Source organism: Trichomycterus rosablanca, chromosome 20 (genome assembly GCF_030014385.1).
Source record: "Trichomycterus rosablanca isolate fTriRos1 chromosome 20, fTriRos1.hap1, whole genome shotgun sequence".
NCBI lineage: Eukaryota > Metazoa > Chordata > Actinopteri > Siluriformes > Trichomycteridae > Trichomycterus > Trichomycterus rosablanca.
In genome coordinates this window covers 24,901,785-24,913,841 of record NC_086007.1, presented here as the reverse complement: position 1 = coordinate 24,913,841, position 12,057 = coordinate 24,901,785, and the positions used below count along the sequence as shown (strand labels likewise).

Sequence of the window (12,057 nt, the reverse complement as noted above, 5' to 3'; positions counted from 1 at the left end):
GCTCCTGTGCTAAGACTCTAAAGACTCCCCAGTCGAAGGCTGCATTGGTGTTGAAGAGGTTCTCGCTGTAAAACAACATGACAAACACTCATTTACGGCATTTAGCAGACCAAAGCGACTTGAAAATGTCACTGAATACAATTTAAGTAATAGAGGGTTAAGGGTCTTGCTTAGGGGCCCAACAGCGGCAACTTGGCGATGGTGAGACTTGACCCAGCGACCCTCTAAGCGCAACAAAAGCCTCACAGAAAATAATAGAATGCTTTTATTTCTCATATATACAGATACATGTGTAAAGTACAACGCAATTCTTTCTTCGCATTTCCCGGTTTGTTTGGAAGCTGGGGTCAGAGCGAGGTCAGACCATTGCACGGCGCCCCTGGAGCAGAGAGGGTTAAGGGCCTTGCTCAAGGGCCCAACAGTGCCTGTATAGCAGAGCTGGGATTCAAAAGCCTTACCCCCTAGACTACCAGTTTGCTTACTCACACATCATACTGTGGGTAGTGCTGCCTGGTCACAGTAAACAGAAGAACGTCCTCCGGATGCAGGCACGCTATTGGGTTCACCACCCGTGTGACCCGTCCAGTCCCAGCTCCTCTTGACATTGAACCAGTAGACCAGTAAGAGTCTGGATCCATGTTGGTGTTGTTTTCTGGTAAAAGATTTAATGTTTGCATCATTCAGGATTACTTATTCTGACCTTAATGAATAATATGACAGGCTGATGAATGAAGTACCTTGAAACACCACCTCTACCATGCTGTGCGTGCTCGAGGGGTCGGCAAAGCCGCTGCCCTTTTGGCCGGTTTCCAACACCAACATCCGTACCCCTGCTGGGAGAGTGCGAAGGAACCCATGGAAGCCTCCTTCTGCGGCAGGGCAAACAGCTGGAAGATTAATACTGCAGAACTGGTCGTAAATTCATTGAACATCCTGCCCTTGGCCTCGGTCACTCACCCGCCGTCTGGATTGCGTAAACAGGCCTGGAGAAGCCGAGACGCCGGTCACACTCCAGCTTCCCTTGGAAGTCCCAGTGTTTGAGCACAGATAACAGGACACTTCCTGACGTACTCACCTGTTTAAAAAACAAGGGTCACTCGAAGAGAAACAGTAAAACCGTGTTTGCTTTGAGAAGATAAATGGGGCCCACAGGACGCTCACCAGACCCGCTATCTATGATCTTTGATTTAGCCTCCTCTTTCAAAGTCACACAACAGAGCCATAAGTATGCACACACCCACAGCCATCACATACACTGAATGGCCAAAAGTATTTTAACCCCAATGAGCCATGAGCATTTTGGGCTTCCAATTTCAAATCCGTGACCATATATGTGAAATAGGCGCCCACTCAGGAGCTATATCTGCCTTAACTTTTATAGGAAAGCTCTTCTAAAGGTTTTGGAGTATATTTCTGGGAATTTGTGCCCATTTACGTTGAACAAACAGGCCTGATTTGCAATCAGCATTTCTTATTCATCCCAAAGGTGTTCAGTGGGGTTGAGATCAGAGCTCTGTGCAGGCCAGTGAGGTTCCTTCACATCATTTTGGCCACACCCTAGCATACATCCTATCAAGCATATTATGATCAATAGACAAACACGGACAGTTGATTGGGTAATTTTGAAGAGCTTGTTGACTTTTAACTTGGCGTTGTTCAGGGATGCCACCTTTCCAGCGACTCAGGATGCAACATCTAGGAGCAACAACAGCTCAGATCTACAGCGAGAACAAGTCTACATGGTGCTGAATCTTGTTTCAATGGAAAACTTTTAGTCCTTGGTAGCAAGAGCGAGATGGTGGCAGGAATAATGTGACTTGGTGTAAGACACACTGCTTTTGGACTCTGGAGCAGTGGAAACATGTTTTGTAATATATCAATATATCATGCTTATAAATATATATCTTTATATTTATGCACAGTTAAAAGACATTGTGTGTATAAATCTGAAGCATATTGGAGTAATTGCTCCTCCTAACTCGATATCATTATGTTCACACAGTATGATATACATGTAGATATTTATATGATTAGTGGATATGCAGGCAGCGGGACGTACCTGTCTATTTGCCTCATTGTACAGCAGCTGAAGGGTAGCAGAACTGCACACTAACTGCAGCATGGGCGTCGTCCTGCCTTCACACCATCCTGAGCACTCGCTTTTGCCTGAATCTGTCCCGGCGTGACTCTTGCATACACACAGACCCAGAGAAGCATCAAAACCCTCGTACAACTCTGGAGATGCACAAACCTGGAGAAGAGAACCATGATGCCAATGCACAAACTGAAACTGCTTTACACTTGCATTCATGACAGGACAGGTAGTTACAGGTTACCCGAGATACATTACATTTACTTAGACACTTTCATCCAAAGTGACTTACAGTTATGACAGAATACAACTTTAAGCAATTGAGGGTTAAGGGTCTTGTTCAGGGGCCCAACAGTGGCAACTTGAACAGTGGGGCTTGAACCGGCAGCCTTCTATTACTAGTCCAGTACCTCAACCACTGAACGTCCTCTGCCCTAAAGTTCAAGTTTAATATCAAACACCATCACAGCCACTTTTCTCCAGTTAATCTGACTACAAGTCTTTTGACTATATGAGGAAACCCACTCAGACACAAGGAGAACATGCAAACTCCACACAGAAAAGAACCTGGACAGCTCCACCAGGGAATCAAACCCTGGACCTTTTCGCTGTGAGGCAGCAGTGCTACCCACCCAGCCACCCAAAAATGCTGTCTCATTGCACTCAAATACGTCCCCAGAGATTCTCAGAAAAAAACAGGATTTTGTTTTTTACAGGGTTCATTGACTCGTTGGTCAGCAGCATTCAGAACAGAAGATCGGAACCTGTGGACAAGATCACTGAGCACAAACAACAGGAAAAAACATCCAATAAAGAACATTTATTAATGAATGGATGGATGGATGAATGAATGCCTTTATTGTCATTGTATATAAAATACAATAAAATTTTCTGCTCAACTCTGGGAAAAAAACATGCACACAGTATATAACAATGAAGTCCTTAAATACTGTATTAAGGTCTAAAAATATAAAAAAGTATATAAAAAGTTTATAGGTATTGCACATGTACAAATAACAGTATTATTGCACAATTTGTAGTGTTATTTCACTTCAGTTTTACAATGATATTGAGGTGGAGGGGTAGGAGGGCAGTATTTATTTAATACAACAATGGCACTTGGTTTTTGTCTGGAGGTCTGAAGTCTGGAGGTTTGTGTCCTTAGGACTCTATAACACCTTCCAGATAGAAGCAGAGAGATTGTGTACAGGGTGAGTTACATCTTTCAGAATCCCTCTGGCTCTGTTTAGGCCCTCCAGTGTGGGCAGGGACCGGCTGATTATTTTTATTTCCATTATTATATTTCGGGCGGTGTGTTTGATCCTCTGGAGAGCTTTTCTGTCTCCTAATCTGTATCTATAAGATCAAAAATGACGGATTTCTATTGCTTGTATTTTACCCTACTTATTGATTATAGAGAAATTTTGTATCATGATTAGTCATTAGTGAGTGGCATGTTCCATGGCAGACATTGTAGATTGCATTAGGGAAAGAGTCTACAGAGCCCCTTAGTGGCGTGGTATTAAAAAAAATAAAAGGTAATGACATTGCATGCTCTCGCAAATATTTTGCATTCCTTTGCAAAAAAATATTTGCACAATATCATATCAGGTCATCATCAGTATCATTGCTCTTGAGATTAACTCCAGAGATAGAGAAATGCATGTACGACACTTTGTTATGCAGCAGTGATGCAAGTATTTGCAAGAATTTATATTAATGTAAACGTCTACATTAGGGGAAAAGAAGGAAAATGCAAAATTAGGATTAAAAAATGATTAAATAAACTTCATTTCAGAATTCAGTGTGGCTGCTGCACTATCATCCCGTGTTTTTATTTTCCTAATGAAGTAAGTTTCTGATTTAGCTTGGTAAACAATCTGATACTGATTTTATGCTATTGCTGAGCTCACGTTGAACATCTAGCGTGGAACGATGTTAAAGTTCACGGGCGCCTCTGAGAATAAATGAGGTAAATAGGTAAAAGGACATGTGCTTTTTTGGACTGACCTGATAAGTGCAGAGTTGTTTCCACTGCTTGTGGTCCAGACACTGGCCGTACTGATCCCGTGTTCTTCCGTCTCTGCAGATCTCATAGACCTTTAGCTCGCAGGCATTTCCTCCCTGTGTGGAGCGGTACCCCGGAGAACACTGGCACTGCCCGTCACTGGCCTACATTAAACAAGCATGGGTCATTATATTTGAAGGAAAGATGTGCAGTCACCTTGACTTCTGCATTAAATTTGGTATGATTAGCATACAAATCATAATGTTGATTGTGTGTGCATGTGTGTGTGTGTGTGTGTGTGTGTGTGTGTGTTTTATATATAAATGTTTCATTGCATAATCCACCTTCTATTACGTTACATCACTACCTTAACAATGTCCTGTAAAACTGACCCAACTCCATTCATTTACATTTTCAACACTTACAGTACTGTGACAGTAAACTGTCTAAGCAATCAAGGGTTAAGGGCCTTGCTCAAGGGCCCGACAGTGGCAATGTGGTAGTGGTGGGGCTTGAACCATTGACCTTTTAATTATTACTCCAGTTCCTTAACCAACTAGGCTACAACTGTCCTATGCCTTCAGTGATCAATGAAAACAATGTACAGTTCATAAGATATTTTGCTGCATTTTTACCCTTTCTAATATTGTGCTCTTCCTGTGACCTTTGCAGAATGCCCAGTCTTATGGAGATCGGCAACAGTACTGGTGGTTTTCCAGTTTGCCCAGCATTTCTTATTTCTGACTTTGTGTCTTTCTACTGGACAGAACACCTTTACAATCCACACCTCCACTCCACATACCATGACATTATCGAATGTGTTTGATTATTTATATGACTTGAATAACAATTAGACCACATTTTAGGTCGTAAATAAGGAAATTAAAGTGACCCTACACAACAGAGTGAAAGTAAATCCTGGACGGTTCTTTCTCTGAGTGAAATGTGATGAGAGGAGGCCACAGGCCAGCGGGTAACGGACCCAAGTAACCCAACCTCGTTTAGGCTGAAACGTGAGCTTCCGAGCTGGAGACTACAGATTGCACAACTGGATACTCCTGATCAAGTTTGCATACATAGGTGGTGTGTGGTCACCTGACCAAGAGATTTTTGGACATCATTTTACAAAACCATGGCCATGATTATGGACTTGCACCACACAATTGTGCCCCCCAGTCAAAGCTTTCCTCAGCACTCATTTTGGACTAAAACCATAAAGGACCCATGCCTAAACTGTTGCCCAAAAATTTGCATTTAGCAGACGCCTGTATCCAAAGCGACATTTAATAGTGTGACAGTATACAGTCTGAGCAATTGAGGGTTAGAGGCCTTGCTCAAGGGCCCAACAGCAGCAACCTGGCAGTTGTGGGGCTTGAACCAGCAACCTTCTGATTACTAGTCCAGTACCTCAACCACTAAGCTACCACTGCCAATATATAATTCATATATTCATATACATATAACTCATCTTGCATAACTGATGGCTCAGTGGGTAGCACTGTTGCCTCACAGCAAGAAGGTCCTGGGTTTAATTCCCAGGTGAAGCGGTCTGGGTCCTTGCTGTGTGGAGTTTGCATGTTCTCCCTGTGTCTGTCCTCCAGGAGCTCTGGTTTCCCCCCACATTACAAAGACGTGCAGTAAGGTGAATTGGAGACACAAAATGTCCATGACTGACTGTGTTTGATATTGAACTTGAACTGATGAATCTTGGGTAACCAGTAACTACCTGTCCTGTCATGAACGTAACCAAAGTGTGTAAAACATGACATTAAAACCCTAATAAATAAATCAAACTGCATTGGAGGCTTACCTGAAAGACCTGGCCCTCTCCTAAACACTGACATTTGTCTTGGCCGGGTAGAGCTTGCTGTGCGGTGGGTCCGCAGGGCAGGCAGGCAGCAAGACCCTCCCTGGGAGCGTAGTGATGTGGAGGGCAGCTGATACAACCACTGATGTCAGTGGCCCAGAAACTTGGTGCAAACGTTCCCCTTGGACACGGCACTGCAGTTTCACTGCTCTCTGAACAGTAGTGACCTTTATGCAAGGCACAACACAATCAGAAGCCAAAACACCAGGTACAAAACAATCCAAACAGCAAAATCTCAGATGGCATTCCCATATTTCCTCCCATATGCCTCCCGGCGACACATCTTTGACCTTACCTGGCTTGCAGGGCGGCTGATACGAATGATCCAGTGTGGCGTTTAATCCGAAAACAGCCGTCACTCCTGGGCTTGAAAGCCACCAGAGAAGGATTGGCCAGCATCCCTCCCTAGCCGTCCCCATCGTCTCCCAGTGTCTCTCTGAGACGGTTCTCAAAGAAAACGGAAAGTGCTTTCTCTCTCACGATGAATGATTCATGAGGAGTTTGGTGTCACACATGCCAGCGAGCAGGAAAACACAAGCCACCCGACGCCACCGGCTCGTCTTACAGGCTTGGTGGCTGTTTCAGCACAACTGATTACTGATTTGAGCCGTGGTTTAGCCGTCTCTCAGCACCTGGTTGTGTTTATAAATACTGTGACTTTTAATAATTCAGATTATACTAATTAGAATAAAAAGAGTCATTCAAATCAATTTTATATTTCAAAAAAAGTTCTTTATGTTCTATGAAATCCAGTTTACTTTTATATAACAGACGTGATTGATTGTTCCAGTATCCCAGCATGGTTGTTTGCAAACCCTCAATGTTATCTGGGTTAAAGTTGAATTTTCTGGATTGATTACCTTCTTTCAACAAATACGAATGAATCCAAATACGCCTTTGTGCAACTGTGACAGCAAAACTCCAGATTTGTTCCGGATAGCAAACAGGAAAAAGAGAAGTAGAAGTTTATGTCAGATGTCTGAAGGCCAGAGATTCCTGCACTTATCAGCTGAAGATTGCATAGAACTGAGCAAACATGAGAAGATAAAAAAAGAAAAATCAAATTCTTGACGATTACTAACAAACAGTTTTAGGACCAAGTTCACAAAACAGCATAACAGCCGGAACTTTATGAACATTTTGATGTATGCTGTACTTCCACAGCATATATTCACCTTAAAATCTTCTGACTTTGTACTTATGGTACGTGTGGGTCGGAGGAGGCGTGAGCAGCAACATACCCTCCTTAACTGCAAAAAAATTGGGATCCCCAGCAGTATAGGACAAATTGGCTTAGCTAAATTGGAGAAACATAAAATAATGAAAAGAAAATGGGAGAAACATACAATAATTAATGTAAAAAATGTCAACTTGTTGTATGCCCTGGAGGTATATGCTTGCTTGTATATGGTGAATATTACTTTTCAGAATTGATTATACGTCAGACTTTCATCTCATTAAAATTTAAATATCACTGTTACCATCTCTATTTAAAATACATTTAGTCCTTAATGTCCCTATATTTAAATTCTACTTAAACCCCTTCTCCAGGTTCATGAGTGACTGTACCTTTTATCTAGAGCTGAATGATATTAGCAGTAATCATTTACAGAGTAATGCATGTGCCATATATGAACTCTGGAAAGAAGCTGGAAAAAGATAAGATCAAAGCCTGTAAAATGTTAAATAATAATAATAATAATTTAGGGGCAGATATACAAGCTGGGATCAGAGTGCATGGTCAAGTGTTGTACTGTGCCCCTGTAGCTGAGAGTGTTAAGGGCCTGCATGGCAGAGTTGGTATTTAAACCCACAACCTTTTAATTGATATACTGTATATAATATGTAATGTAATGAGTTCATGGTTTTATATATTTTTTTCTAATATATAAGATGGTAAATGACATAATATTTAGCAAATAAACAGTTACTGTGCATCAGTGATTTGTTGTTAGCTTGTTTTTACTTGGAAATTCATCAGAACATGGAGTTTTACCAGGAGTGTCCAAGCTTTAGTATAAAACTATATTTGTGCTCTCTTTGACATCCTCTCTGTTTAAAAAAGCAGAGGCTTCAAGGACAAACGGGGACTAAAAACATCCAGCATGTCCAATCAGTTTGCCCTCAGGAAGTAATCGGTGACCAGAACACAACAAATTCCTAAACCAGTTCCTGGAAACTTCATCTAACTCACAAAGTCATCTGGTACAACGGTTCGAAAAGGTTCAGAAATAAACGGTTCATATTTTGCTCTGTATTGTTAGCAAACGGAGGAAAAAAGTTGCTATGTAGTGGCTTGTAAACATGAACTGCAAGTTTCCCTCAACTGCCTCGCTTCCCTCCACAGAACTTCTGTTTTCGACTTTATCACCAGTCACCATCCCAGCAAGCAGGCGAAAATCAAACAGCACCCTTTGAGCAGAAAACAAACAAACACTACCTTTGTTCTCTGCCCAACAAATAGAGCAGATAACGTGGAATATGAAAAAGAAACTCTGAACGCCGATTCCAACACAGCCGAACAGGACACGTTTAAAGCTTTTGAAGGGTAAACAGACAAGGCAAACACCCGGCGTCTATAAAACATTTAGGGTTTGAGTCAAAAGTTTTGGGATTTCAATCATTTCTGCATCTGTTCTTTTTTTGACTGAACAATATTTGATGTCTTGTATGTGTTTTCATGTCAGCACCTTAAAAAATTTATTCATTTGTTGACTATACATGGTGACTTCTCTTTGCCCATATAAATAGTGCTAGTTTGGCTGCACCCACTACAAAGCACATCAACAAGTGGTCTGTGTACCCAAAAACCCAACCTGTCAGTTTATACAAAGATGAAATTAGAGCAGACACTAAGAGCAGATGCTCAGAAATAATCTAAGAACCACCAAAAACACACACTGTCCACAGTCAAGCAAGCTTTTTTACATAGCCATAGGCTTAGAGGCTGGCTTGTAAGAACGCAGCCCTTAATTTAGTGTTTCTTGTCCATGTGATTAGCAGCAAACTTCAGCTGATCCTGATGCTGCATTTGAAGCTTGACAGCCTTTAAGCTGACGTGTCTACAGCTTGCTCGGCTGTGGACAGTAAAGCATGTTTTTCTGCAGCTTTTCATTCATGGACACCCTGTATTTGGTGATTTGGATTATAATTGACCAATTACTGAAATCATTGAGCATTTTCCCCAAAATTTTCCTCCCAATCTAGTCCTATCCAATCAGCCTTGTGTTGACAGAGGAGGGTCAAACGGTCACATGCTCCCTCCGACACGTGCGCAGTACTGACTGCATCTTTTCAGCTGCATGTGGTGAGTTTATATCGTGGAGAGTCATGCACTGATATCCGTTATCCCCTGTCTCTGTGCAGGCGCCATCGGTTAGCCAGCAGAGGCACCAATTGCAGCACACTGTTCAGCCTTTGTCCCGCCCTTTACAGACACACAGCCAATCGTGTGTCTTGTGTAGGCACACAGCAGGCTGATAGAAGAGCTGAAGAGCTGAGACTGAAACTCAGGAGCTCGAGATCTCAGAACTGGTGGGCTAGCGCTTTTTAGGTTGTATGTCAAAAGACTCCTAGTAAAGAAAGCCAATAAATGACAACCACTGAGAGGATGTAGGGACGTCCTCAACTGTCCTTGTGTCCACTGGGCACATTTCGGTTCAGGCATGAAATCACAGTTTAATCAAATGTAAGTTAATAAACCTGTGATCAGCTCAGGGTGTAAAACACCTGTGCTAATAAACATCACCTCACCTGACTCAGCCCTGCGTCATCATCAACCTTGACATGACATCACTAGGATCATTCCGGAGAGGTGCCGTTTAGCACGCATCAGCTTTAAAACGGCCAATCGGATGGGGGGGGGGGTCTCCTCGCTCCCGCGGCGCTCCACTATCATCCTGACCCTCCACATGTTAGATGTTGACACAGGCAGGGGGCAGAAAGGTTCCTGATAAGGAAATGCTTTAAAAGTTGGGTCGGGGAGGAACTGCTCACACATTTTAACAGCAAGTTGAGAAATAGACACACAGGATTAGTGGGCTGAAAGAGAGTTTAATAAACTGAGCTGTGATCTTCAGGAGGGGAAACGGATCTGATCCTGTGGTTTTTGTGTCATACAGAGAGAGGATACGAATTTTATTTGCAGACAAAAGAAAACATGCAGCTTCAGTTTGTGATCTTTGCTGTATATCTGGTGACCACAGCAGGTTTGTAGCCAGTAGTCTGCGCCAGTGGTTCTTAACCTATCGCCTTTGGGCTGCTTGTGCCACATGCAAGAAATACTTAGGTGTTTACACTTCAGTCTACTACATATTAACAGAAGTATGGACAAGATTATCATGAATCTTTAACATATTGTGGTTTTTACATTGAAAAAATGAAGTAATAAAATCCTAAATTAGTAAATAAATAAATGACAATTGACTTATAAAATTATGCAGATTTAAATGTGTTTTTTAATTTCAATTTCACTAAAATAAGATTTTTAAAAATCTGAAGGCTTGCAGCACAAAGCTATGCTTTTGTTTTTAATATGGAAGATCAATACATTAAAAAGCAAATGCTTTTATTAATATTTTAATTTAATTTCATGATTATAGTCCATCATTCTAGTTGGGTAGACTTGTGTCCATTTAAGTGTTAATGCACATGTGCAGCCTGTAAGATGGTTACAAACCACTGGTCAACTCTGAAATTATGGTTGGACCAAATTAAAAGTAAAACTAAAACTAATTAAAATTGTTGTGCTCTGTATGATCTGCAGCATTTCCAGTTCCACAAGATTCTGTCAGTACATGGGATACAAACCTGGCCATCAACAAGGCTGACCTGACCAAGCAACATGAGTAAGTTTCTCTTAAAATTCCTCAGAATTAATATTAGAATTAATTAGTCTAAACCCTCCTTATCTTCTGTCCTGCAGTGGAATGTGGAAGACCCATGTGGTGAGCAATGACCTGTACTCCCAGGACTCCCTCAACCCCATGGCAGCTGAGCTCCGGCACAAACTGAGCCAGGAGTCTGAACGGCTACTGGCTCGCCTCAGACAGGAACTCGTGGAGCTCAGACAGAGGCTCTCTCCTTACCCCAGCCACCCCCATCACAGCCCGACCAACATCCGCGATCTCCTTGCTCCCTTTACCAGGCGCCTCCAGGAGGCTCTCGACTCCAACACCCACGACCTCTGCGGCCATCTCATGATGACCCTGCAAGGGCTTCATCCGGACCGACCCTCCCTTTACCAAGAGGCAATGCAGTCGGTGGGTCAATCTCTGGACGAGGGCCATCGGAGGAGGACCGCTGCCTTTGAGGACTTTAAAACCAAGGCTTTCGAGGCGGTGGAGGAGGACCGAGACAGCAGCAGGAAGGAACTCTGGGAGGAAGTCACAGCCAGACTGGGGCAGGAGATCCTCTCGTTCAGTCTGGAAGTCCAGGGCAAGGTGGCGGCCCTAAAGGTGTCGCTGACAACACTCCTGACTTCATCGGATCCCCCGAGAAGTGAGATCATCACCAAAGTGGACCAGTTCTGCAACCTTTCCGCGTCACAGAACGAAAAGTTCATTTCAAATTTAGAGCAGCTCACGGCCAGGCTGGAAGAAAAGCAGAGTCAAGGGGAGCAAAGCAGTCACGCCAACATAGACTCCATCCAGGAGGACTTCTCCACCAGGTTAAACGCATTACTCCAGGACATTGTGCACACTCTTAACTAGAGAGACGTGCGGCATCAGAATTACCACTGTAATGTAAATAGTAGTCATGTCGAACTGTACAGTGTTGTCTTTCATAAAGATGTCTAGTCAATGCAACTTTTTATACGCAACCGAAAGTGCAAACGTTGTATCAAGTGCAAAAAAAAACCACCAGTGAACTGTTTTTGAGATGCTGATTTATTGAGCTTTGTGTAATCAATGTCTATATATATTCTATTTTTTAAATAAATGCATGCAAAATGTGATTAAAAGTGTTTTTATCATCTATTGTTCATTCAATCAATGAAAATGCTTCAACATGCACGATTCCCAATTCAACTGCACACACACTTATATATTATCTACTCTTCATGATTGCAAAATAAAATCTATAAAACGC

At 42.4% G+C, this 12,057-nt stretch overlaps 2 protein-coding genes across 2 annotated transcripts; one reads left to right on the top strand and one right to left on the bottom strand.

Moving 5' to 3' along the window:
- Positions 1–9: 9 nt before the first annotated feature.
- On the bottom strand, positions 10–6,386 carry LOC134334276 (multiple epidermal growth factor-like domains protein 10). Its single transcript, XM_063016517.1, has 7 exons — positions 6,263–6,386; positions 5,911–6,134; positions 4,103–4,264; positions 2,060–2,251; positions 958–1,075; positions 738–869; positions 10–65 (listed from the first exon to the last, which is right to left on the bottom strand). Exons 1-7 carry the CDS (start codon positions 6,384–6,386, stop codon positions 10–12), a joined length of 1,008 nt encoding a protein of 335 aa, XP_062872587.1.
- A 3,570-nt stretch (positions 6,387–9,956) lies between these two features.
- On the top strand, positions 9,957–11,943 carry zgc:162608 (uncharacterized protein LOC100037332 homolog). Its single transcript, XM_063016758.1, has 3 exons — positions 9,957–10,175; positions 10,733–10,814; positions 10,892–11,943. Exons 1-3 carry the CDS (start codon positions 10,127–10,129, stop codon positions 11,676–11,678), a joined length of 918 nt encoding a protein of 305 aa, XP_062872828.1. The 5' UTR covers positions 9,957–10,126; the 3' UTR covers positions 11,679–11,943.
- Positions 11,944–12,057: the final 114 nt, after the last annotated feature.

Excerpts from the sequence above, each read along its gene's own strand:
- LOC134334276 (XM_063016517.1), bottom strand. The coding sequence starts at position 6,386 with ATGGGGACGGCTAGGGAGGGATGCTGGCCAATCCTTCTCTGGTGGCTT. Across the intron at positions 2,252-4,102 it reads AACAACTCTGCACTTATCAG|GTTTGTGCATCTCCAGAGTT; the intron begins GTCAGTCCAAAA and ends TCTCTTCTCCAG. Across the intron at positions 870-957 it reads TTACGCAATCCAGACGGCGG|AAGGAGGCTTCCATGGGTTC; the intron begins GTGAGTGACCGA and ends GCCCTGCCGCAG.
- zgc:162608 (XM_063016758.1), top strand. The coding sequence starts at position 10,127 with ATGCAGCTTCAGTTTGTGATCTTTGCTGTATATCTGGTGACCACAGCA. Across the intron at positions 10,176-10,732 it reads ATATCTGGTGACCACAGCAG|CATTTCCAGTTCCACAAGAT; the intron begins GTTTGTAGCCAG and ends TATGATCTGCAG. Across the intron at positions 10,815-10,891 it reads GACCTGACCAAGCAACATGA|TGGAATGTGGAAGACCCATG; the intron begins GTAAGTTTCTCT and ends TCTGTCCTGCAG.